Below are 27177 nucleotides of genomic sequence, written 5' to 3'. Positions count from 1 at the left end.
GGTATTTCTCTACCTATATTGCTAGAAAAGAAAACATCTAGATTGGGGTTCTTAATCTTTTTTATATTCTGGACCTGTCTGGCAGTCTGGGGAAGTTTGGGGACCCTTTCTCAGAATAATGCTTTTAAATACATAAAATAAAACACAGAGGATGACAATGGAGTCCAATTTGTTAAAAATTCCTGATTTAGGTGATGGATTTCCACCCAAGCTAATTTTAAAATGGCAGCTGAGCATTATCTGACACTAAGAGGAACAGGGTATCAAATTTCAAATTTATAACTACAATGGCAAAAACACCATGAAATCCCAAGCATTAAAAAAAATCAATCTTACAAAATGTAATAGCATTTTGCAAAAACAAAACCCAATCTATCTACCCTACCCAATCTCTCCAATGAAGCAAAACACCAGGGAGCACTGTTCTTTGGAATGGCTGCCGCCGCCATCGTTGTTTTTTAAAAAAAATATTGTTGGATAATAAAAAAAGCAAAAGAGAATTTGAAAACAAGAATGCTGCATATGACTATAATTCTATAATAGGGAGTGACAGCAAATCCAGAGACCTAAACAAATTTCTTGGGTGAATAGCAGCAGGAGAAGCCACTTTAAGATTTGGTTGAGAACAAATTAAAACTTAAAAAGATTAATAAAAACTTCAGAGTTGGGAAGAATGTGACCTGTTTGGAAATCTACCCAGGAGAGAAGAACAAATTTCTGGTAGTAGCTGTGTTCCTTCTGGTCTTCTCTAGGTCTTTCCCACTTTGGCAACTGCTAATATTTACCTGCCCAATGCCCTAACCTTTAATCTGAGTTGCTACAAAGAGTTGGAATATAAGTGGAAAGTACTATAGGACTCTAGCATAGGTGCCTTGAGGCTTTCTCTCTTCTATATTTGTATTGTCAAGGCTATCTTCCCTCATCCTGATCTATATCTTGCTAGTGGACCCAGAAAGTGACTGGTGACTCAGCCCTCCCTCACTTAGAAAACAATTTACTTGTGAATCACCTACTGGATGTCATAGTCCACTTAGAGGACAAAGCACAAACAATAGCTGTAAGCGCTAAATAAATGCTTATTGATTGACTCAATAGTGTGAATTAGTATTAGTAAATATTTTGATATATTTCTGTGACTAAGATGTCAAGGAACAAAATCCAGTGGTTACTTGAGAATTTTATACCACACCATTCTTCCTATTCTCTTTGGTGGAAATATTTGATTTTCTTGAAGCAGACAAGGATACTTCTTGCATAATGCCTTCAGGCACAGGAACAGTATAACACTTAAAAAGATTATGAACTAGAAAGCCAGATAAGTAGTGATTCCTGCTTAACAGGATTAACCAGAAATTACAAAAATGGAAAAATAGACTTGTGATGTCAAGTGAAGATTCTTATTTTGGGAAGGGATAAAATTCCCTTAGGGGAATCCTTAGAAAATGAATCTAGAGACCCTCTAAGTCATGAGGGACCATTCAGTTGACTATAGTACATAAATGACAGATGGCCAGTAAGTTTTATTCCTTCACCTTTCTGGTGGAGTACTGCTTTTTGCCACTTGAAAAATATAGATTCTGGTTATGTTAAACATTGTATGACCACTCTGTCTCCTTAGGACACTCATACTGCTTGGAAGTGTGAGCCTAACTGGCCTTGTTGAGGTCCTTCACCTGAGATATTCCATTTCTTTTCTGCTCATCTTTATGTAGCCAGTTTCCCTTGCCCTTCAGTCCTGTTTCCTTCAAAACTCTGCCCAACTGCCATACATGAGGTCTTTTCTGAGGCTTCCCCTGCCAGCTTTTAGTACTCACAAAATTTACCTTGTATTTATTTTGTATATCCTCCTTTATGGTCACATTGTATCGCTCGCTGAACTGTAACCATCTTGTATAAGTGTTTCACTATTTGTATTTGTACCTGAACACTTAGCGTGGAGTTTGGCACAAATTAGGTGCTTCCTAAATGCTTGTTGCCTGATTGTGGAAGGTGGATTTCTTACTAAAGTTAATGTCAATGTTTTTATCTATACCCTCTATCCCATCTCAATCCCATCCCATTCTACCTCATCCTATCCTCAAAAGTTATTTCCATTATCCAGTTACATCAATCATTTCCATCTTTAATCAGCTTAAATCTCCCCTTCTAGTTTAAAAATACACTTATTCCTCCTAATGTAAATAAAAAAAAATTTGCTTGACCTTAATAATCTTTCACACAATTTCCTTTGCTCTCTCATGCTCATTCACTATAAAAGTTTTGGAAAGAGCAGACTGCATTACCTTAAATTCCTCACCATCCCAGTTCTCAGCTTGTAACATATCTTTCCTCCTATTGAAACAGTTTTTCCCAAGGTCACAATAAGCTTGTTGCTAAAATCTAGTGATTCTATTTTGCCTTCATTCACTCTGACTTATATGTGTTATTTCAGATACTCTTTCTTTCTTAACACTCTTTTCTTTTAGTTTCTCTAATCTTGTATTCTAGATTTGTTTTTCCTGAAGGATCCCTATCTTCTGTTATTCCTTATATAACTTTCCAAATCCTGAGATGGTTTTTCATGCTACTTTATACGTGGAGGAAGATGTGATTCCTGATAAGCAGAAGGAATGTTGATACCTTTGTAAGGAATTTATTGTATAAGTTATTCTTCAGGAGAAGAGATTGAAAAAGACTTTGAATAGCACATGGCAGTGCTCCAAGCTTTAGCATGTACTGCCATTATGTTCTTATACTTTATGGCCTACAATTCTAGTGACTGCTGAGAGAGGACTGTTCTCCTTTTGGTTTAAACAGAGATTTCATCTTGTACCCAAAGAGTTCATTTTCACTTGCATCTCCTTTCGTATGTTCCAATGTGTAGAAGTGCTTCAATTTTTTTTTTTTTTTTTTTTTTTTGGCTTGGAAACATAGGGTTTACTCATTGTTCACTATTTTTGATGAAGAGGGGCTATGTTTGCAAGTGTGAGCTTAGGGCTATTGTTCCTCTTTTGAGTGATGAGGGGAGTAGATTTTGTTCTGAACCTCTTGCTTGTCTAGAACATAGACATTTGAGGGAATAGAATATAGATATAATTCTAGCCCAGTACTCCTCTTGCAGGCTACAGGAAGGATTGTATATTCTCAGTTGTCCTGAACCTTGCTGGACTCTCCCTCCAGCAGGAGGTGACAATCACTACTCTTATCTCTTTTCCTTTCAACAGAGTGAGTCAGAACTCAAATCACATCTAGTCATACTAGATTTCAATAATCTTGCAAGATTTAAATACAAGGATGACTTACAACACTTGATTTTATACATAAGTTTACATATGTTTAAATAAGGGTGTTTCCTAAAATTCTCTTCAAGAATCCCTTTATTTTCTCAATTTTTTCCATTATTATCTAATCTACTCCCAAGCTTTGATGATTAATTGACTTTCATAGATATAACTCTATTCCAGTTTCTACCAAGAGCTCCAGTCCCATATTTCCAACTGCCTATTGGATAATTCCATCTGGATTTCAACTTAATATGTCTAAAAGGAGGTCCATCCTTCCCCCCCTCATCTAACCTACTTAGCCTCTCAACTATTTAATTTTTATTAATGGTACCACCAACTTTCTACTGTCCTAACCTTCCATGATCAAAGACCTTCCATAGCTCTCTATCAAGTTTAGTTTAAAGTTTAAAGTGTGATTCTGGAATTCAAGATCCAATACAACATTACCTTAACTTATTCTCTAGTCTTATGTCTTCTCTGTCATCTCCTAGTCAAATTGGACTTGTATGACTCTAGTTTCTGTCTTATCCTTTCTTATATACTGTCTTTGGTCCTGATCTAGGTTACTTGTAGCTCTACCCTTTGCCTCAATCTTGAAATTCATGTAAATCAATGAAATTCATCTCTCTTTTCAAGGTCCTACTGAGATGCTATTTTCTTACCTTCCTTTCTAATTCCATGCCATCAAGGACAAGTGATCTTTCTCTCTAGTCAATGAAAAAAAAAATTTATTGTTGTTTGTTGTTCTTGAAGATGACCATGACATCAGGGAAGTTAGTGTCCAGAGAAGGACAACCAAGATAATGGAGGGCTTTGGGTCCATATCATATGAAAACTGATTGAAGAAACTGGAAATATTTAGCTTGGAGAAGAGGAAACTTGGGCAGAGAGGGAAAACAACATGATGACTCCCTTCATGTACTTGAGGCACTGGACTTGTCATGTTGTGCTCTAGAATGCAGAACCTGGAGAAATGGGTGAATGTCACAAAGGGGTTAATTTGGATTTGATTCATCACAATGAAAGCTGTCTAAGTGTGAAATGGCATGCCTCAAGAAATGATGGGTTCCTCTTCTGTGGAGATCTTCATGCAGAGCCCAGAGAACCACTTGTTGATTCCTTTCACATATGGGTTGGACTACATGGCCACACAGTTCTCTCCCAGCTCTCCAATTCAGGGATTCTTAGAAAGTTCTCATAGTAGTTTTTCCATGTTCCATTCAATCTTATAACTTCCTTATTTATATTTATTTCCCATTTCCAGTATTAGATGATAAGCTTCTTGAGTTCACAGACCATTTCTTTCCATCTCTGCATGCGCAGTACCTGACAGTACCTTAGTATTAAATAAATGTTCGTGGAATTGAAGAAACCCCAAAATGACAAATCAAGAGTTCTGGAAAAACTTGCCACAAAATAATGAAGTTCATTAAAACCTATTTTAAAATGAATGCCTAGACTTTGGAGGCACGTTTATATCACCAGAGAAAGAGGCAGACTGAGAATAAGATTCAAAGAGTCACAGAATGCTAGAGCTAAATTTATTATTGCATAACATCCTAGGATTTAGAAGAAGAAGAAACCTGAGAGATTACATTGCTCAATTTCCTCATTATGCAAGGAGGGAATTTAAGCAAAAAGAGATGAAATGTGATAAGGAAGAACAAGGTAGTCTTAGGGGGCCTAGGCTTAGAATAAGGAATTTAGGGGTCATCTCTTTCAGTTTCCTTTTTTATAAAAGGCATTATCTATCTCATGGAGGTGCTATGAGGTTCAAGTGAGGTAACAACCATGAACTGATCCCTGGATAAATGTGGGCCATTTCATAATGGCCTGTAATTTGCCTGTTATTTGTCATTCAGAAAGTAAGTGATGGATGCAGGGTTAAAATCCAAGTGTGATTCGAAATCTAAAGTGCTTCTTATTACAACCACAGTGCCTCTCTACACCATCCCAGAAGCTTATTTGGATACAAAATAGTAAATCAATCAGGATTTATTAAGTACCTATTATAACTTTTGAAATACCCTATATGTTCATAATACACACACACACCACACATAAATATATACACACACACACACACACACACACACACACACACACACATATATATATATATATATATATATATATATATATATATATATATATATATATATACTATACACCAACACCCACTTCCATACTCACACTCCCTTCCAACACACACACACACACACACACACATTTCATCAATGCTGGGAACTCCTACCATTAATGCAGTTCAAAACTCTTGCTATTTATAATCTGTATTATATAATAATATAATTTATTTATAATATATTATATAATAATATAATCTATTAAAATTTATATTCTATAACAATATAATCTATACACAATAGATTATAATATATATTATGTAATAATATAATCCATGTATAACTGATCATAATTTATAATCTATAATAATATAATCTATTTCTAATAAAGCTGGGATACTGAGAGGTGAGGTCATATGTGTCTGAGACTTGATCTCAGACCTTCCTGACCTCAAGGCATGCTGCTTCTATAAGATAAATGTTTTGTGTGTTTGTCTGTTTATTAAAAACCTTAGAAAATAGAATGGCATTTTGAAAATAAATATCTTCTTGGCTTATTTAGGAAGTCATTTAGTGACTAGTCTTAGAAATGAACATCTATAGCTAAGGTGCTAAGGCTCCTACCTTGCACCATAGCCCATAAACTAAATTTACCTTAGCACTCTCTGGATACTCTTCCGGGGCTCGGTGCAACAAGACATGCCCTTTGTTTGGGATGTTTAAATACACACAATTTGCGGCCACATCATCAGGCACGGTCAGTTTGTCATAGCGATGGTCACTCATCTGCTGCATGATCTATAAAGAAAAAAACAAAGAGGTCCCATTGGAATAGTTGTTGAATGTTCCCAGGAAGGGCCTCTTCTGAGTTTTAGGTGAGACCCAAGAACATTTTTCTACATGGAAGATCCCCTTTGGACCACTATTTCCCTACCTCAAAGATACTGCAATTTAGAAAAATGCTTAAATTGTCTGCTCAGAGTTCTGTAGTTTTAGCACTTAGTTCTCATTGAGGAGATGCAATAATGAGAAGGACAATTCTGTTATTTAGATCCTGGGTTCAATCTTGCCTCAAGTTTCCTTCTGTGTGCCTTGACAAATAACTTCATCTGGGCCTCAGTTTACCCATTTGTAAAATGAAATGATTGGATGAGGGGTTCTCTGAGATTCCCTCCCACCTCTCAATTCATATTCCTGTGGCCTGCTTCACAGGAAACATAAAAGCCCAGGTTATATTACATTGTATGTCAACAAAAGAAGCACTTTTTTTTTTCCTTTTAAAAATCAATAGGTTTTATGAAGTAAGGGCTTTAGGTACAGTGGAAAGAGTATTGGGTATGGACTCAGAAAAACCTGAGTTCAAATATAGCTTTAGACACTTATAAGCCGTGTCATTTTGGTCAAGTTATTAACCCTGTTTGCCTCTGTTTCCACATTTGTTAAAGAGAGAGAGAGAGAGAGAGAGAGAGAGAGAGAGAGAGAGAGAGAGAGAGAGAGAGAGAGAGAGAGAGAGAGCTGGAAAAGGAAATCATAAACATTGCTGAGAAAACCTCAAATGAGGTTACAAAGGGTTGAACATGACAGAACTGAAATGACTGAAAAATAACTTTTAAAAATGCCATTTATTTCATTGGATGGGTAATACAGGAATCCCATTCTTTTCTTTGAGGATCATAGTTTTAAGTCAAGAAAGGAAATTAGAAAGTCATAATTTAATCCAACTTTCTTATTTTTAAGATGATGAAACCCGAGCCTTAGTAGAGCTGTTTGGATTCCTCACATTACATAACTAGTAGTGGTAGAATCAAAATTTGAACCCAAGTTCCTGGATGGAAAATTTAATGCTTCTTCTTTTGGACTCTGTTATCTCTCAACATGAGAGCTTTTAGGAGCAGATGAAATTTTAACTCTCTTCTCCAGGCCTGCTGGCAGTGCATAAAAAGTACATTAGTCAGAGCTGCTGGGAATGTTGCAGTCCCACCCCTCCTCCCTTTCTCCAAACTGGTATAGATCAGGAATCACCCTCCCTTCCCTCACCATGCCTCTGGATCAATTTTCTACTTTCCATATTCAGCTTAACCTGAGGCAAAGGCCTCCTTGCCCCATGCTGCTCTGAGTCATTATCCCTATGACACTCCTTTAGTTTCCTTATATCTGTACCTCTGATCTGTTTCCTCTACCTGGAATGCCCTCCCCATGCCTCTGGTTCTATTTAAATTCTAGCCATTCTTTATGATCCAAATCTTCATTCCTTTGTCAGACTGATCTACCCTCTGAATGATTGTAGTATTTGCTGCTTATGCCATTTAATTAGCATTTATCACTACTTCCTGTTGATGATTTATTGCTCCCCCTCTCATTATTAGTTATCTTAATTGAAAGTAGTTAGAAAGCTGGCCTTATACTATGTGACCATGATCAAGTCCCATTACCCAGTAACTCTCCAAAACTATAAATTTGGGGAAAGTTGCTAGTTTGTAGTGATAGAGAAAGTTTTTTCATAAAAGTTTCCTACACACCCTAAAAGTCAGCCTCAGACTGTCCCCATCTCCCCAAAATAAATCTTTGGAGTATTTGGCTTTATTAAGGTAGGGTTGAATTGACTGTTCTACAGTTGAATTTTCACATTTCTTTAAGGGCTTTCAATAAGCATTCAACAAGCATTTATTAAGCTCCTAACATGGCTAGAACTGTGCTAGATGCTAGGGTTACAAAGAAAACATACAGACTCAGTTCTCAAAGAGCCTACCATCTGCTGAAAGCTTGTGCAGAGTCATGTTAGTAGCACTTATTGGTGGAAGTCAGTCACGTCAGAGATTGGAAATGGGAAACAATTAATCAGTCATACTACATGTTGACAAGAACTCAGTGAGTGTATGATATTTATCTCCTTTTGTTTTCTCTTGACCTCTATTTTCCGCTAATTTCAGAACAATTTTGGGAACAAGTATGCAGAAGAATTTTTTTTGCTATATGTGAATTTTTCCCAGATTGACCTTTGTGAAAAACTTTTGTTTATAGGAAAATTCAAAGAAAAATTTCATATGAAACATTTTTTCCTACATATGCTATCAATGTCTATGTTCCAAGAGATGAGAAATCTCTAAATGAAAAAATGGTGGACTTTCAACTACAATAACTTTTGTTAACAAATACTGTATACGACTTAAAGCTCTATAAGAAATGTATGTAATTATAGAAACACTATGAAGAAAGATATTTAAGAAAAAGAAAACATTTAAACATGAATCATTATTAGTTATCTTAATTGAAAGTAGTTATAAAGCTAGCCTTATACCATGTGAACATGATCTAATTGGCTAAAACCTAAATAAACCAAAGCTTGGCTTTAGTCATATCCATTAAAAGAGGATAAAATCCATTTTTAAGATGTTCATTCTGCTATAAAGAACTTACTATTCTCTGTTTAGTATTATTGGCTTTTAGTTTCACTCATAAAAACTTCCCTGAGGGCAGTGCTTCTCAAATTTTTTGTCTAGGATTCCTTTATAACTTTAAAAAATCACTAGGACCTTCCAAGGAGCTCTTGTTTATGTAGGTTTATTCTCCATATTAGAAATTAATTTTTTATTATGATGATAATAGTTTTTACCTTGTGGACCTCTTGAAAGAGTCTCAGGCATACTCAGGGGTTCCTGGACCATACTGAGCAACTATAGGAGGTCACATCTTATAGTCAATCTTGTGTCTAAGTTCCTAACTTCCAAGAGAAAAGGCTCATTTTCTTCTAGCAGAGGTCTTTGTGGCTTCTTGTTCTTTGCTCCCTTCTAAAGCATCCTAACTCTAAAGTGTCCATGAGTTAATTCAAAATATATTTATTAAGCAAATTTATTAAGTGTGCAAGGAACTATGCTAGTATCTTAGAAAACAAAGATGAAAACTGTAAGTTTTTGTCCTTACGAAGCTTACAGTCTAATGAAGAAAGGCTGTAGGAGGCATATGCCACACAGAGGAATAAGCATGATATAAAGTAGAATGAGATAGGATCAAAGGAGAGATCAAGGCAAAGTGCTCTTAGAAAATCTGAGGTGGGAGAATCACTTTTACCTGTGACTGTGGAAACTGTGACTTGGGAACCATAAACTGTGACCAAATCAATTTTGCCATTGTTCCTGCATGGGGCATATCAATCTATTGTTTTAAAGTCACACTCCAAATCCTTATAACTCTGGACAAAAGTGGTGGCAAGAGATCAGGAATGCTTCATGGAAGAAGTGATGCTTGAACTAGTTTTTGAAAGAAAAGATAGATTTCAATAGGGAAAGAGAAGAAGGGAGTACATTTTAAGTATAAGAGTGCTAGAGCAGCCTGTACAAAATTCATGGAAGTTGGAGAATGTAGGAAAAGAATGAAGGAAGCAACTGAAATTGTTCTTGGAAGCTACTTATTTCATTTACATAGATCCAGGAATGTAAAGTGACATGTCCAATTACTTCCCCCATTAGAGTGTAAGCTACTTGATGATAGAAAGCTATTCTATTTTTTAAAAATTGTATTCCCAGTGGTTAAGATAGTGCCCAATGATGCTTAAATGTTTATTAAATTAAACAGAACTGAACAAATACCAAAGGACAAAATAACATCTATGAGAGGAGCTCAACAAGTATTAAAAGTTATAACAAGGTCAAGAACAATGACTTTATTTTTAAAAGGACATTGATTTTAGCAGTTAAAGAGATTATTTGTAATTTTAAAGATAATTTCAGTCAAGTTGTTGGGGCTGGAAGTAGAGGAAATGAGATGTCTTTTTCTCTAAGGTTTTTTTTATGAAAGGGAATGGGGAATATAAGATGATAGCTTGAGGGGATGGCAAAGTTAAACAAACTTTTGAGTGTTTTTATTTTTATTCTTTTTTTTTTTAAATTTTAGGGATGGAAGAAATGCGGGTCTTGCTCTAGGAATTAAAAAAGAAAGCAATAGATAAGAAGAAATCTGGTGGGTAGGTTGGGGAAAAAAACGAAGAAAGACAAAGAGAGATATCCAAATGGCAAACTCCTGAGGATGGGATCCTGAACCCAGATGGTTGACAAGGATTGACTATGGCAAAGATAAGGGGAAAGGACTGACAGAGGGGAAGAGAGAAAGAAGGAATGAACCAGGGAGGAAAGAGATTGAAGTCACAAGCAGGGGATGAATCTTGACAAGAAGGGGGCCACCAAAGATTCTGATTTTAGAGACAAGGATGAATATGGGAGATGATTTGAGGAGATAGAGGAATCTAGGAGAGAGATGAGAAAGCTTATGGCAGATGACTTCAATTTTCATGAAGCAAAAAAGATCTGTTGAGAGAGAAGTAAGGGGTATAACATGAGAGACTTGAGATCAGAGGAATAGGTTTTGGGAATAGCCACTGTGAGAAACAAATAAGGAGTCAGTGATGAATACAAGTTCTTCTGCTTAGTGTTAAGGGCCAAGTTTATATTAACTTGAATTTACAGTGAACTCAGCCTAATTGGCAGTTTCCTGCCTCCTTCAAGGAGAAGATGCTGGGGATAGCCAAGGATTAGTAAGAAGGTTAGAAACAACAGGGGTAGAGATCTGAGAATAACATTCCTGGCACCTGCAGAGTCAAGATGGAAGGAAGGAAAGGAAGTCATATCAGAAGCAATAAATAGATGGTAAGGAATGGATTTAGAACTAGGTAAAGTAGATTTTATTGTTATTCAGTTGTGTCTGACTCTTTCTGATGCCATTTGAAGTTATTATTATTAATTTTTTAAACTAAGATACTGAAGTGTTTTTGCCAATTCCTTCTCCAGCTCATTTTACAGATAAGGAAACTGAGGCAAACAGGAATAAATAAGTTGCCCAGGGTTACACAGCTGATACCAGATCTGAACTAAGAAAGATGAGTCTTCCTGACTCTAAGCCCTTCATGTTGCCCTTCATTTTACACCTGAGCAAATAAAGGTCATACAATGAATGGTAAAGCCAGGATTGAATACTCTTACTCCAAATGCAGCATACTTTCTCCTGAACAATACAGCTGAATGATTGTCCTAGGAGAACAAAGAGGAGCTGAGAGATTCTGATGTCACAATGAGAGAAAATAACGGATAGAGGGAGAATGATATAATCAGAAAAAAAGAATCTCAGAGTTCAGGATCTTGGAGATGGAGCAGTTTCAGATGATGAAGTTTACATTTTAGTCATCCTGATGGGTTTCTCCAGTAGAGAAGAAATGGCAGCCATACAAGTTGAGGTGGTTGATGAAGCTAGAGACAATTATTATGAACAAATGTGAATACTGACATCAAAGATGGCATCAGATTGGAAATTATGAGTATGAGCCAGTTGCTGAAGTCCATGAGGAAGGTTAGAGTCTGTTCTAGAGGATGGTGACAATGACAACACTGGGATCAGGAATGGACGGCATGAACGTGAAAGGAGAGAATGAGATGGACTGGTTGTTTTTTTTGCTTCCATTTATTGGCCCCTGTCCCTACACCTGCCACTTTGTGGGATTTTCCCTTAAAAAGGCAAGAGTATGTCCATCGTTAGTAGAGTTTGGGCAAAAGAGTAAGAAGGGACAGTTATATACTCTCCAACCAAGGCTCTATGACTGTTTGGACTCTTTTCTGTCTTTCTCCTAAATTGAAAATCTTTTCCCTCTGCTACCTTTCTCCACATCTCTTTATTTCTATTCAACTCAGCCCTAGCCATGTTCAGTCCCCACACAACTCTGCCCCCCCTTTCCTCTGGGATCCTCATCTCTTATTTCCAAATTCCTCTTCATCTCAAATATCTTCCTTTCATTTTTTTCATTTATTAGATTATAAATTCCTTGAGGGCAGGTACTACCTTTTGCTTCTTTTTGTATGCCCAGTGCTTAGCACATTGCCTGAAATATTTATTTCATTTACTTAGTAAATGTTTACTGATTTATTGATTGTCTTAGATGCCCTATTCCCCAAAGTCAGAGTTCTACAGGCAGAGCTTTCAAAAACATGAGGCTACTTTTTGTAACGTGCTCTCCTGGCAGTTACAATTACTAGTCTGTCCTAGACCCACCAGAGTACCTTTGACCACTGTCCTTTGCAGTGTGAGCTCTACCCGGCTCGCCTCCTCTGAGGCCTTCTAAGGTCTCTGGCCACAATCTCTTGAATCTATAGCTTAGTAACCGGTAGCGCACTCAAGGACAACCACGTGTAATCTTAAAAGCCTTTATTATACCTACTCACATAATGCCTTAACTGATGCCCTGAATTGTTGGTTCCCGAGTGAACACCTGGTCAGAAGACCCATGTGTTCACTACCAAAATCCTTACCTCTTTCGGCTACCCATCTTGGCTTGGCCACCCAGGCTAGGAGCCAGGGTGAACAGCACGAGGTTAAAGAGGGCAGTTGCTGCCTGCAGTGGGCTTACATAGGGCCTGTGAGGTCACACACACAGCCAATCAGCGAGAGAGTCACCCATTACGAAACTATCTCAATATGGCCAGGATCCCGCCCAAGGGCAGTCCTAATATCCACAGAAATTACTTCTGGGCCTCAATCTCCTGATGCACTGTGTCCGCCCATTTAAAGGGCCCTTACAACTTTTATACCCTGATATGAAATCAGTGAAGGACTCATATAGAAACCTGCTAAATGGGTGATTAACCTTAGAACTGCTATATTACAGTTTGTGTTTATTTTGGGGGCAGCTAGGTGGCACAGTAGTCAGGCCTGGAAGACTTATGTTTGGGGGTTCAAACCAGTCTCAGATACTGACTAGCTATGGGACTCTATTCAAGCCACTTAATCTTGTTTCTTCATCTGTAAAATGAATTGGAGAAGGAAAGTGCTCTAGTATCTTTGCCAAGGAAATTCCAATTGGGGTGATGGAGAGTAACATAACTGAAAGAGCCGAACAACAAAAACCACACAGGATTGTAGCATCCATCAATCTGATGAGAACTAGATAAGGGGTACCTAAATGAAATTAGGTTTAATTGAGATCTAGTGGAAGGTTCGGGGTACAGGGAGTCAAGTAGAGCTTCCCTGCAACCCCTTTGGATTTGGCTCAAAGATACAGAGTTAAATGAGGTCTAGTAGTGGCGCAAGAGTCCCCTGTAAAGGAATTTTATAGGCCCGAAAACCTAGATTGATAAAAGAGGTTTATTGTGGGCTTTGGAAGTAAGGTTAAAAGGTGTTAGGTAAAGAGAGAAAAACACCAGAGCCAGAGTGGTTCCAGTGGGCAGAAATCCTTTGATATGGCAGGCGTAAGGCTGCATGTTTGGGACTCTGCAAAGAGAGAACTCTAGTTTGGCTCATTTATAATAAGGGGCTTTGGACAATCTGAAGGGGCTCATGAGTGGAGTCCCAGATTGGCTTCAGGCTAGGATTTAGCCAGGTTAGAATTTGAATAGAATTCAATGGACTTCTGGACTAAGCCAGATAACAAAGAAGAAAACTGTGTTTAGTGTAGGGTCCCCTCCCTGAGGCAGAGTCCAAGGAGGTTTTAAGAGTTTTGGGATTTCCTCATCAAATCCTGTTTAAAACAACAAAGAATCTCATAACTTTTCTAGTACAAACCTCTCATTTTATACATAAGGAAAGTCCAGAAATTTATGGTTGACATATTTATTTAATATTATTTATTATTTCATTTTAAATTTATGAAATAACACCAACATTTCCATAATATAAAAAGTTGTTTTTTTTTTGGGGGGGGGTTTAAAAGCATGATTGTACACGAAACTGCAAGGTATTTATGAGTGACTTATCCAAGCTCATTAAGGTAGCAAATGGCAACATGGGGATTTAAAGCCCTATGACTTCAAATTTAGTACTCTTGCTGGGGGAAGCATTTGAGAGTTGGTAAGGTGTTTCAAATGATCTAATTTTACCCCGCTCATTTTATAGATAAAGAAAGTGAATCATATAGAGATGAAGCTTTCTTAGCATGCTTAGCACAGTGCCTGGCAATAAGAGGCACTTAATAAGAATTTATTGACAAATTGACTGAAATTTTTGACTTGATGACAGAAGTGGGATTCAAGCCCTGGACTTCTGCTTCTCATCCCAGCATTCTTCCTGTTCAAAATACCACCTGAACTTAAAAAAACAGAAGCCAAAACCAAGGGCTCCAATGAAGAGAAATCCTTATTGAGTATGTGGTCACCTTAGGGAGTTTTGAGAGAGATATCATTGATAGATCTGCATATTCTTCCACCAACTCCTCAAGAAGTCCCGCTACATTCCACACATTGCAGGCTGAGTCATGCGTGTCCAGTGAGGACTTTGAACTACAAGTGTGGAATGTGACCCATTTTTGAGGAAGTGTTATCAAGAATCCCTATCAGCTCCAACTTTTTGTTTATTAGAGAAAGAATAAACTTTTCAATCTCCAAGGCTGCCTTCACCTGCAAAATAGTAGTGAAGTCATTGGAATAAACAGCTAGAGAGTATTTACATCCTTTCCTGTTTTTAACTAGGCTTTTGGATCCAGTCTTCACCTTGTCTCCTTACCCCTGAACAATCAGCTTCCCTATTTGTTGATTTTAATTTAGCTAAAGATACCAATTTGAGTCCTGAGCATTTTTCTGGTGCTTTTCTTCATTGTTTTTTTAACTCATCTTTTTCATTTTTTCTCATCTTTCTTTTTCATTTTGAACTAATCTTTTAAATTTCATTTTATTTTTACTTAAAGTTTATTTTTTCCCTTGGTCATGCCCAATACCATGACTGGTATTGGAAGAGCAGCTAGGAATAATGTAATTCTTCTATTATTGGAAAGCAAGTAACTCTAGTCTGTTTTCTGTAGGGAATATATGCTATGATCCATTGTTAAATTCTACTGGAAGCAATCTTATAATAAGTGACTTTTGCAAAGGCCACCTGAATCTACTCTGTGAGAAATTTCAAAATTAGTTTACCAGAGATTCACAGTTCTTATTTCAAGCCAGGTAAAAAAGGAGCCAAAAGAAGTTACCTCTAATATTTTTAATGAGAGAGAAGAACCCACATAGAACACAGGAGAATTCTCCTGTACCTGAAAAAAACTAGCGATAAAAAGCCTTTGATAGATAACTGAAAGGATAGAGGAAGTGGTAACTGTAGAAGCCAAAAATAGAAAAAAAAAAAAAAAAGAAAAAGAAAAAAAAAAAAAAAGAAAAACACTCAAGGTGACTCTCTCTCAGTATAAAAGGCTTTTTAGGGCCTTTGGCATGAATTCAAAATTAAACAATTCAAGAAACAAGTACAGGAAACTTGTTCTGGACAAAATTAATGAAGGATACAAAGTTGTTGGTGGTCTTTTTAGAATCCGTGGCCTCAAGAAGCTTATGCTTTTCTAGGGGAGACACTGCATTTACACAGGTAAGTATGATACAAGTTGGATGACAGAGTATGAAGAATAATGTAAAACGAGAGAACCAGCCAGACTAAGTGCACCAGGACAATTTAAAGGAGAGAACATTTTGAGCTGGAGATTGGGTGGGGAGGGAGCTCAGGGAAGGCTTCTGAGAGAAGGAAGCATCTAAACTGAGCCTTATAAGAAGAAAAGATTGCTAGCCAAATGTGCACTCCTTGAAGTCAAGAACTATTTTTCACTTTATCATTGTGAATTTATATACAATGGGATTTAAAGGAATGCATATTGGATTGGATTCTGAATGAATATCAAAGCATTAGGTACTTGTGATATATAGAACACCATGTAAGAAGCAATTGTGAAGAAAAGATTTCTTATTTTCTCTCAGGCAGCAGCCTTCTAATTTTGCATTACACATTCTTATAAATAATACAATGTGCCATTTTTGATAGTTGAGCTTTAGTAAGTGAATGTGTCCCCAGGGCACAGATAGCCCATCTTAATGGGGCTTCAAAGAGAAAGGCTCAGAAGTGATGATCTCTCTGTATCATCTTTGTCCTATTGAAGCTGGACAAGATGTAAGGATGAGCTCACCTGGAGAGCCAGATAGGACTAGCTAACTCCAAAGGGTTCCGAGAATTATGGACTTCGTAACTGTAGTGTCTGGGCCTGGGTTTTACTTTTGCATAGAAGATGAGCATCAATTCAAATATCCTGAGAATGCAGCTGTCGGGCTACATTAATTTCATGTTCCAACATTTTTTTTTTTTTCCCCTTCAAAAGGGTGGAGGTGGTATTTCTCTAGAATACCATGAAAAGAGTTCTCTCACCCTTGGGGCTGCACTTCCTGTATTCATGGCATCTTGAGCCAAGGCAGATAGGAGAAAAACACCCTAAATGAACCAGTGATACAAATTCCAGTTCCGGAAAACAGATTACTGTATATCCGCCTGGGACCTTTGGGACTGAATCCTTGAAGGACATAGAAGGAATAAGCTAAAATATTTGGAGGAGGATACTGAGAAATGGAATAGCTCTCATTTGACATTTTCTGCCTTTCTGGGAGGCTTCCAACTATTATTAATTAAACAACATATATCTTGCATGAAGCAGTAAGGTGCAGTAGAGTGTTGGGCCTGTAGTCAGGAAGACACATCTTTATGAGTTCAAACCTCAACTAGACACTAGCTGTATGAATCTGGTCAATTCACTTAATCCTGTTTGCCCCAGTTTTCTCACCTGAAAAATGTGCTAGAGAATGAAAATATAAACCATTCCAGTTTCTTTGCCAACCAAATTCCAAATGGACTCAAATAGAATTGGACATGATTGAAAACAACTGAACAACAAACTCATATCTTGTATATAATAGATGTTTATTAAGCATTTGCTGAGTGAATGAATGAATGATCATCCCTAACCAAACTTAAATATATTGGATCAGCTACCATGTTTTGGAAGAGCTCTTTCTAGATCTAACGCTGAAAGGGATCATTGAGATCCTTTAGTCCAACCCAAGGACATTATGGAATTTCCCTAAAGTCACAAAGCTAATAAACATCAGAGATAGAATTTGAATCCAGGTCCTCAGTATGAGTGCTCTTCTATGATGCACATTTATCTTTTTAAAAGAAGAAAAAAAATTTAAAAATGAAGAAGAATGTAGTCCTATCAGACACTGCTTTCAGAAGCTATCATGGGCGAGTTGTTTGTGTCAAATGAGCAGCTGCTGGTTTCAGAAAACCTTCCTGCTTCACAAAGGCTGCTGCTGTCATAAAATAAAATGGGAAACTTCTGGCTTCCTGCCCAAGAGCATTTACATGACCAGAGCGGTATTAGCAGCCAGGCATTTCCGGTGGTTCCTCACATTTCTGGGAATTCTCTAAACGGCTGGAAAGCAGTTTTTGCAGGGCATTCTCTTAGTTCTTAGTCATATTTTCCTTATATTTAAGCAATTACCAAAAAAAAAATACTATATTGTTTCACAGATGATCTAGGTAAACTGGGGGTATTGGTTGAATAATAAAGCAAAGATCTGGAAAGCATTTTTCGATATTTCAGAAATCCTCAAAACACAATTTGGGACAGATGGTTTTGGCCCACCAATGGTTAATTAGTCTCTCTATGAAATGCATAGTTATGCCAGTACCAAACATGTCAAAACAAAATTAATATTAAGAGAAACTTTTTATAGCGTTGCTATTTAGATATGCAAAGTATGATGCTCTATCACATCTTTCATTCTGAGCAACCAAAATTATGAAAATAACACAAGGACAAGGCATTTGGCTTGAGGCAAATCCAGCAGAGGTACAACTCACTAGCTTGCAGAATTAATCATATATTTTCATTTTAAAAAATACACACACACACACAATCTGGATATGCCTGACTAAGACACAGAACAAAAGGCAGAGTGGAAAAAAAAGCAGTTTTTTTTTTTTTTTCTGGGTTGATGGAATTTTCTTGCCAACATGAAGGTTACAGAGGAAGCCTTTCATTACAAGATTCTGGAATAACTACGACCCTCATCTTGTCTTCCAATATTCAGGTGCCATCATTTTTCTATTAAGGATGTTTGCTTCAAGAAGAAAAGATAAAGAAGGGTAGCAACAAAGGCTTTCCAAGTGTTTTTTAAAAAAGGGATTGAGTTTCTTCTGCTTGGTCCCTTAGCTGAAAGGGGCACAGAGGCAGAGATAAGTTGAATGTAAGAAAGAAGTTCCCAGATGCTGTTCTAAAGTGGAATGAGCTGTTTTGCGTAGTGATGGCTTTCCACTGACTGGAAGTTTTAAAATAGACATAAGATGACCATTTGCTGGAGATTCAATAAATAAGATTCTTGATTTGGGCATGAGCTAAATTCTGGGGCTATCTTTTCAGCTTTTTATTAGTTTTTATTTTTTTTTTTTATCCTCAGTGTTTTAGAACAGTACCTGGCACAGAGTAAATACTTAACAAATGTTTGATGACTTAGATTCTAGGTTCTTGTCAGTTCCTGCTGTCTTCTGCCCTGGTTGAGCATCTTTAGTAGTTTATTTACTTTTGGGGATAATAGTTTAAGAAGGTCTCTGGCCAATCCCTGGTACATAGCCAGAAGAGGGTGACCCAGATAGTGAAAAAGACTAAAAACTCTGCCTTTCCAGAACTGACCAAAAGAGCTAAGCTAATCAATCAAGCAATTATCAATTATTATATATGTCACGGTATTAAGTTATAGGGCTACAAACAGGGGCAGAAATAGTCTATGTCATTAAGGAACTTACATTTTTAAGTGGGGAGAAAATACATATGCATATGTTTTATATATACACACACATGTACATATGTTCTTATGCATTATATGTTACATAATGGTATATATTTATCTACTGTTGTTCTTTGTCCTTTGTTCTTGTAAAGGACCAGGACCTCAGGAAGGTGAAGTCATGCAAGTGAATTGGATTAAAATGAGAGAAGGCTGTGCAAAGTCTTCAGCTTCACCTTTTCTCTGGGTCCAGTGGCAAGATCTAGATCAGGACAGCTGGAGATAGTCCTGATTGCAGTGGGAGATCCTGACCTTTTTATGTTAAGGTCTTTAACAGGACTCAATTTGACTAAAACATTGTTCAATCAGATATTAAGGCTAGGTAAGAAATGAGCAGGAATGGCCTTTAACCTAGTAAAAAAAAAAAATAATAATCTGGGAGGGGAGGATCTTCAGGGTTTTTGGATAAAAACATAAACAAATGCTATTTGCTTTCATTCTTAGGCAATCCAGGCCCAAACCCATGACCAAATACGGGACTTTTTCCTCAGCCAATCTATGAGAGCCAGAGGGATTTAGGTTTAAGGCATGATCCTAGCTCTTTAACCCCAAGATATCTGAGGTTTCAGCGATCAACATTTACATTCCTTTGGGCAAAGTGCCTGTAGGTTAGGTATGATGATAAGAGAAAAAGGAAAACAACCTATATGTTCTAAAATATTTATAGCTGTTCTCTTTGTGGAGGTAAAGAATTGGAAATTGCAGAGATTCCCATCAATTTGGGAATGGATGGATATGATTGTGATGGAATATTATTATCAGTGATTTTAGAAAAACATGGAAAGACTTGCATGAAATAATGAAGAGTGAAATGAATAGAACCAAGAAAATATTATATACAATAAAAAGATTTTGGATGAATAAGTTATTTTGTTTATTATAAATACCCAAATTACCTACAAGAGATGGACAGAGACACTATCTGCACCCAGAGAAAGAACTGATAAATAGAAGTTTGCATGGAATAATTTTACATGCATGTATACATGTATATATCTGTATATATAAAGATATGTGTGTCTAGTGGTAGCCAACTCCACGGTAGGATGAGGGGGAAGAAAAAAAAAGGAAGTTGATATGATAATTTTATTGTACATTTGAAAGAAATTGCAAATTGTGCATAGTAGATTTGCAATTTCATGTATAATCATCTCTTTATTGTAATATGACATGGAAATGCTTGCTTTATTCCAAAAATTAAAAATAAAATTTAAAAGAAAAAAAACAACTTTATGTCTTGAAATCAGCAGCCTTGTTTTTGTTTTGTTTTGTTTTTTAAAACCTTCCCAGAGATAATCTATGCATTTTTTCAATTGGTATTTAATTTTCTTTCTTTGGAGTCTGGGCAGTTCTCTTGTATAATGTAAAACGAGGGACAAGTGGTTTAATAATATCACCTCCTGTTGTTTGAGCACAAATGAGAGAAAGTCTTAAAGGGTACAGTGCCTGATAAACAAACAGTTGGAGCTCAATGAAACTTGCTTCCTCCTTCACCCTTTCATCTGGTCACTCTCAACAACCCTCCCTTCCACAGCATCCACATTAGAATTGCTAAGTCACAACTCTTGTCATTTCCTTGATCAAGAAATTTGATGGCAAGCTTTCTGTAAAAGAAAATACAACTTCTTAAACTAACTAAACTTTTTAAAAGTTTGTTTTTAAAAGCCCTTCACCCTCCATTGCCAGGCTGATTACCCCTGTCTCTCTTTATGAACTAAGATGCTCAATGGCCAGCTATTTACACAGGACCAGTGCCTTCACATTGGCTGACTTCTGTACTTGGAAATGTTCTCCCTCTTTACCTCTTGGAATCCCCTCTCTTTAAGGTTCACTTCCAGGGCTATCTTCTTCAATGACTCTCCTGATCCCTTTGGGTAACAATGTTGCCCTGCCCCTCATCTTCAGAATACTTTGCATAGATGCTGGACTGATTTATCTCTGAACACATAACTGTGTATGTAAACCCCTTGAGTCTAGGACAGTAAATGCCTCACCACTGTAACAGCATTGTCTCACATAGTGCCTATGGCATTATAGGTACTGACTTACTGATGGTCTGGAACTAAGCTTGAGCCAGCCCCCCACTATTCTGACTGGGCTTCTCTTCCCAAACCAGTAACAAAGGTGATATCTTTGGATATAGTAGACAAGACTTTAAAACCTAGATCTTTTGACAATCTGTGTGATCTTGGATAGTTTACCCTTCTCTCTCAGCCTGTTTACTGATCTGTAAAATAAGGAGAATTCAACTAAAATGCTTTAAGTTCTTTTTAAATTCTGTACATCTTTGATCCCATTTTAAGGGTGGGGATGGGGATGGGAATGGGGAGTGGTGGAATGTGGAAAGTAAGTGCTTATATGGACTAATGGATCTTTAAGTGACTCCTGTGGTGTTTACTCAATGAAATAAACATTTCAAGTCTTTGAAAAATGTGGATGTCCTGGTCAGGTTATAGGGAAAAGACTAGTGACAAATGGGGTTACAAAGAATTGGATAAGCCTGAAACTCCTGAACAACAACCACCTATTCCAAACACATACCAAAGAATAGATTTAATAAAGTTGACCATTCCATTGTAATTATAACTATGAATTCATCCACTTGGTTTGGGTATAATACCACTTGGTATGGATGGTTAGAACAAATCTTAAATTTTCAATTTTTTTGCCAGTAGGCTTGTAGTGTTGTGTACCTTGTTACAACCAGTAGGATAGGATGTGTCAACAGGACTATGTGGAAGACCTCGTTATCTATAAGAAATCCCTCTTAAACTTGGACTTTGTGCCATATTTCCTTCCTAAGTATCTGAAACTTTAGCAACATGCTAATCTTGTGTTTTACAAGATGCTTATAGTCAGAGGTCATTGAACAAGGTTGCTCTATCTTTCAAGGAATCTTGAATAATTCTGATCACATTCTAGCTAGAAATATAGATCTGGGAGTCACCAGCATAAAGAAGGCCTCTTTCATTCCTTATTCCTGACCAATGTTTTCTTCTATATTACTAACATCCTAATCCATTTAGTACTTTGTTGGAAGAAAGCTTTTAAGGAGGTGCTCTGCTTTACTGAAAAAGTTAAAAAATCATTAACAAGCAATAAACATGGACAATATGGTCTCTTGGAAAAGCACTCAAGTGGCTGGGTCATAAGACGTGATCCATCCTTGCCTTGCCATGTGACTCCAAATCTGTTAACTGAATGATGATAAACTGTGGTCTTCTGTGGAATATCGCTTATGAAAGCTTATTCTTTATTACTTTCCTTACTGAAGATAATTTTGAAGGGTATGGACTATTCTAATAAAAATGGTAGCAAAGTAAGACTATTTGTTGGTAGTTGTCAATGTTCTCTCAATCAACTTTAAGGGTTTTAATACTGTATGAGATTTCTTTGCCTGTATCTTTGACATTTTCTCCTACTTCAAATACTTGTGATTGGGAATACATCAACAACTACTGATTTTTACTGACTTTCCTATCTATATTATATTTTTTATGGAAGTCATTAATTCATTAATTTATTATTTATTAAATTATTAATTAATGAAATTAATTCATTGTATTGCAGAATGATATGATCATGTTTTAGCTTAAGAAAAATCAGTTTAGCAGATAATGTGAAGGATGATTTGAAGAGGGCTAACACAAATATTCTTTTATTTGATCTTCACAACAAGCCTGGGAGGTAAGTGCTGCTCTATCCCCATTTTACATTTGAGGAAACTGAAGCAGACAGAAGTTAAGTCTTGTCCAGGTATCAGAAAACAGATTCACCAAACTGGAGAATGAAATACATAGCATACATACCAGGAAAACTTTGAATAACAGTTTCCTTTCCAAGTGTTCTTGATCAATGGGAGGTCAGTTTATTCTGAATGGTCATAGTAGTGAAATATCTTTAATATTATCATTCAGGAAAACCCCACATATCTCAAATGCTTAGGCATTGAAAACCCTGTGGATAGCTTTGTAACAAGAGCTACTAAATTTGTCATCTCTTATCCAAAGAGGCTCTGTCACTTCCATATTTGTCAGTCATCTCTTTCCTACAAGCTTGCCAATGTTAGGGGAAGGAATAGAAATATATGTTCTGTTATTTACACAGGACCAAAACATCCCCCTTTCATCTCTTACTGCCTTTTTATTCATTGATTCATCCATTTTTTTTTTGTGAAAGCCCAAATTGTACCACTTGCATGAAATTCACCAGGGATAAAAACCTCTAACTCTGATTCACATGAAATGTGTGGTAAGTTAAATGTAAACTTCGGTAAAATTGGATCATTTCTCATGCTGACCCAGAAGCTGACACTTTATGGAAACTGGGCAAGGAAAACAGCAACCAAATTTCCAGAGAAATAGTGATCTACTTTCTTTATCCACTCTCATTCTGAACACTAAACATCTCTTTCAGGAAATGGGTCGGGTCTTGGGGAAACATCTGTTGTCCCTGCTTATCTTTCACAAGAGGCTATAATCTCTAATGTTAGACACCATAATTACTGTGTTACTACTAGGCTAAAGCTCATTGAGAGGCAATATGGTCTCTTGGAAAAGAACTTAAGTGACTGTGTCAGAAGACTTGTGATCTATCCGAGCCTTGCCATGTGATTCTATGGGATGTTACTTTTTGTATTAAAAGTTTTCCCATCTGTGTAATGACAATGAGAATTTTTGTTACTCTTCTTTTGGAAAGGACATTTTTTTTTGGGAGGGGAGTTGAGAGAGAACATGCTCATGTATATATGTAAATAACTGAGAAAATGATAAAAAATATTAAAAACCTAATTAGAGATATTAAATTTAAAAATTTTAAAAACCTTTAGAGAGTATCTAACGCTCCTATTTTACAGATGAAGAAGCTGAAGTCCATAGAGGTTATATCTAGTTAGTACCAATGTTGGTACTTCTTCTGAATTCTAGTTCAATACTCTGCACTTATTTTTTTTTAAATATAATATTCAATTTCCTTCCCCAATTACATGTTCAAACAATTCTTAAGACTTTTTTTTTTTTTTTAAAGTGTTGAGTTCTAAATTCTATCCCTCCCTGAACTCCCCTCTCTCAGAGATAGGAAGTAATCCAATACAGGTTATTCATGTATGCTCTGTAGTTATTTCACACTGTAGCATCTTAATGGCTGTTTTAGGAAGGGATTTAGGATGAGAGCATGTACAATAATAACAATACCAATAATAGGTAACCACTTCTGTGCTTTACAAAACTATGGAAATGTGGAAATATGTTTAGAAGAACTGTACATGGGGGCAGCTAGGTGGCGCAGTGGATAGAGCAACAGCCTTGAATTCAGGAGGACCCAACTTCAAATGTGGGTCTCAGACACTTAACACTTCCAGCTGGGTGACCCTGGGCAAGTCACTTAATCCCAGCCTCAGGAAAAAAAAAAAAAAAAAAAAAAAAAGAAAAGAAGAACTGCACATGCTTAATCTACTTTGGATTACTAGCTGTCTAGGGGATGGGAGGAAGGAAAGGATGTTGAAAACTATCTTTGTTATGTATTTTGAAAATAAATTTTTTTTTAAAAAAAGATGTGTATCAAAAAAAAAAAAGAAAAAGAAAAAGAAAAATCATTTTCTCTTTTGGTCCTCACTGTACTATCCCCATTTTACAGTTGAGAAAACTGAGGCAGAAGTTAAGTGGCTTGCCCTAGAGTCTCTCCAGAACAAAACCTAGCTGCCTATCTGCATATCTCATAGACTAGTGGGATCGGATTATATAGACCAACCATTTTCCAATATTGGATTCTCCTTGAGGTTACTGGGCCCTCATTGCTACTATTGCCTTAGAAGATAAAGCTAAGGAATAAATTCAAACCATCAATCACTAATCAATGAGTCAGCATTCATGCAGAGGTTACCATGTATCAGAGAGTATGCTAAGTGCTAGGGATACAAAAATGGCTAGAATTGTTTCTGTCCTCAAGAAGCTCTCAGTCTAATGGAAAGATAATGTAATTATGTAAGTGTAAGACACATGTTCATTTTAAATGGGAGAAAATCTCAGAAGGAAAGGCTAAGGGGGAGTAGAAAAAGCTCCATCAGAAGGGAGGATTAGAACCGAGACTTGAAGGAAGCCAAGGGAATGGATGGAGGGTAACAAGTAAGTCACCTGTTACCAGACCTATTCTTGAAGCCCTTCCACCTTGAAAAGACCTGTCAGAAGCCCAATGCTGGGGTCCCAAGAATGCTAGATGAGGAGGCAGAAGATGATGGCTTTGAATTCTGCTTGGCCACTTGGGCTCATTGGGCCAGTCATTCAGCCTTTGAACTGAGCTCAGCTGGTTCATCTTTAAATTGGTCAAGTCCTTTCCTGCCCTAAAACTGTGGTTCCAAGAGAGCTTGTGGTTCCCTAGAATTGACTTAAGAAAGTCAGAATCAACTTCATCCATGATGAGATGTCATTTAGAGAATCTGAGGGGAAGTTTGTTCCACTTTGTCTTAGCCTCAGAAAGAAATCTCTCACCTCTCAGGTAATTATTCTGCATGTTGCTTTGTTTGATTATTATTCAGTCATGTCTGATACTTCAAGACCCCCTTTGGGATTTTGTTGGCAAAGATACTAAAGTGGTTTGTCATATCTTTCTCCATCTCATTTTACAGATGAGGAAACTGAAGAAAAAGGAGATAAGTGATTTTTCCCAGGATCACACAGCTAGTGCCTGAGGTCACATTTGAACACAGAGATTCCAGATTCCAGACCCAGTGCTCTATTCACTGTACTATCTAGCTGCTCCTGAAGGTTGGTATTAAGACTCCAAAAATTTTTTTTTCATTGCTTTTCAGGGAAAATTTCTGAGTGAAGTGAGACAGAGAGAGAGAGAGAGAGACAGAGAGAGACAGAGAGAGAGAGAGAGAGAGAGAGAGAGAGAGAGAGAGAGAGAGAGAGAGAGAGAGAGAGACAGAGAGACAGAGAGAGACAGAGACAGAGATAGAGAGAGAGAGAGAGACAGAGAGAGAGAGACAGAGACAGAGAGAGAGACACAGAGAGAGAGAGAGACATACACAGAGAGAGGGACATACAGAGAGAGAGAGAGAGACATACAGAGAGAGAGAGAGGAAGAGGGTAAAAAGATGGGGAAGAGAGAGAGAAGAGAGTAAAGAAAGAGAGGGAGAGAGAGAGAATATATGTATATATGAGTAGTTGATACATTACTCAGATTAATCAGATTAACCTACTACTTTAACCTAAATTGCCCATAAAAGATTATCTTGCATAAATAACATAGGCAGACCCCAACTTATAAATGTTTTGTTTCAAAAACTCATTTATAAATGTGTGGAACTTGAGAAGAAAGCACATTTTCCCAGAGTAACAAAGTTATAAATGGTGGTTAGGTCCGAGAGCAGACCACAAAGGCCCTTTTAATGAAGGGTGAATTGGACTATAATACAGAGTGTTCCCCCCAAATCTCAGACTTTGGACTGTATTTACCCTGTTGGCTCAAAGTCTTGGTTCTGGAATTAGGGACTAAGTGCCATGGAAGGGAGGAAGTTAAGGAAGAAAGGCATTTTCTTCCTCTTCTTGGATCCCTCCATCCAATGGAGCAAATTTGATATTGATGTGAGTGATAGCCTAGTAGTGAAGCATAATAGTCTCTGCTAGAACAGAAATCTGCCTTTTTTTTTTTTCAAATCTTCTGAATTCAAACAATGAGTCAATCAACAAGAATTGATATGCCAGACACTGAGCAAGGTACAGACTTGAGCGACAAGGGCAAAATTGAGGTGATCCTTGCTCTCCTGATTCTCACATTCCATAATAGACAACATATTCACTGATAAGTAAATACTGGATATATACAAAAAATAAAAAGACAGTGATTTGGTAAAGGGTGATGGGATGGGAGGAATAACAATTCAGGGTGAGTCAGGAAAGAGTTTTTGCAGGAAGCTGAAATAGGAATACTAATGTTATAGAGATATCGCCTGTTCAAATATGGCTCGATTTATTTTGTCTCTGAGATTGGCAATCTAGGTGGGGAGCTTTGAAAGATTCATTTGTCTTTTTCTCCCTCCGATCCTTTTTGTGCACCCAAATCCCACATTCTAATCCCATATCCCTGTGTTTAAGGCTTTTCTATTTCCCTACATTTCCTTTGGTGGCATCCTACCCAGGCTCCCTTTATCTCACAAATACCCCATGACAAAAAAAAAATCTCTTCCCTTTCTTTTCCACCTTTCCTTAG

At 37.0% G+C, this 27177-nt stretch overlaps 1 protein-coding gene and 1 long non-coding RNA gene across 3 annotated transcripts in view; one reads left to right on the top strand and one right to left on the bottom strand.

Moving 5' to 3' along the window:
• DDAH1 (dimethylarginine dimethylaminohydrolase 1) overlaps positions 1–27177 on the bottom strand; it is a 194438-nt gene that overhangs the window by 3705 nt on the left and 163556 nt on the right. The window contains exon 5 of the mRNA XM_074266346.1: positions 5998–6145. Coding sequence (XP_074122447.1) covers positions 5998–6145 — 148 coding nt within the window. The remainder of the gene's footprint in view (positions 1–5997; positions 6146–27177) is intronic.
• LOC141541831 (uncharacterized) overlaps positions 1–27177 on the top strand; it is a 106454-nt gene that overhangs the window by 41623 nt on the left and 37654 nt on the right. For both annotated transcript variants that reach the window (XR_012481916.1, XR_012481915.1), the window contains exon 2: positions 25592–25730. This is a non-coding gene — a long non-coding RNA (uncharacterized LOC141541831). The remainder of the gene's footprint in view (positions 1–25591; positions 25731–27177) is intronic.

This window comes from Sminthopsis crassicaudata, chromosome 4 (genome assembly GCF_048593235.1).
Source record: "Sminthopsis crassicaudata isolate SCR6 chromosome 4, ASM4859323v1, whole genome shotgun sequence".
NCBI classification, from domain to species: domain Eukaryota; kingdom Metazoa; phylum Chordata; class Mammalia; order Dasyuromorphia; family Dasyuridae; genus Sminthopsis; species Sminthopsis crassicaudata.
Note: the sequence above shows the minus strand (reverse complement) of the source record. Positions and strands in the feature narration are given on the sequence as shown.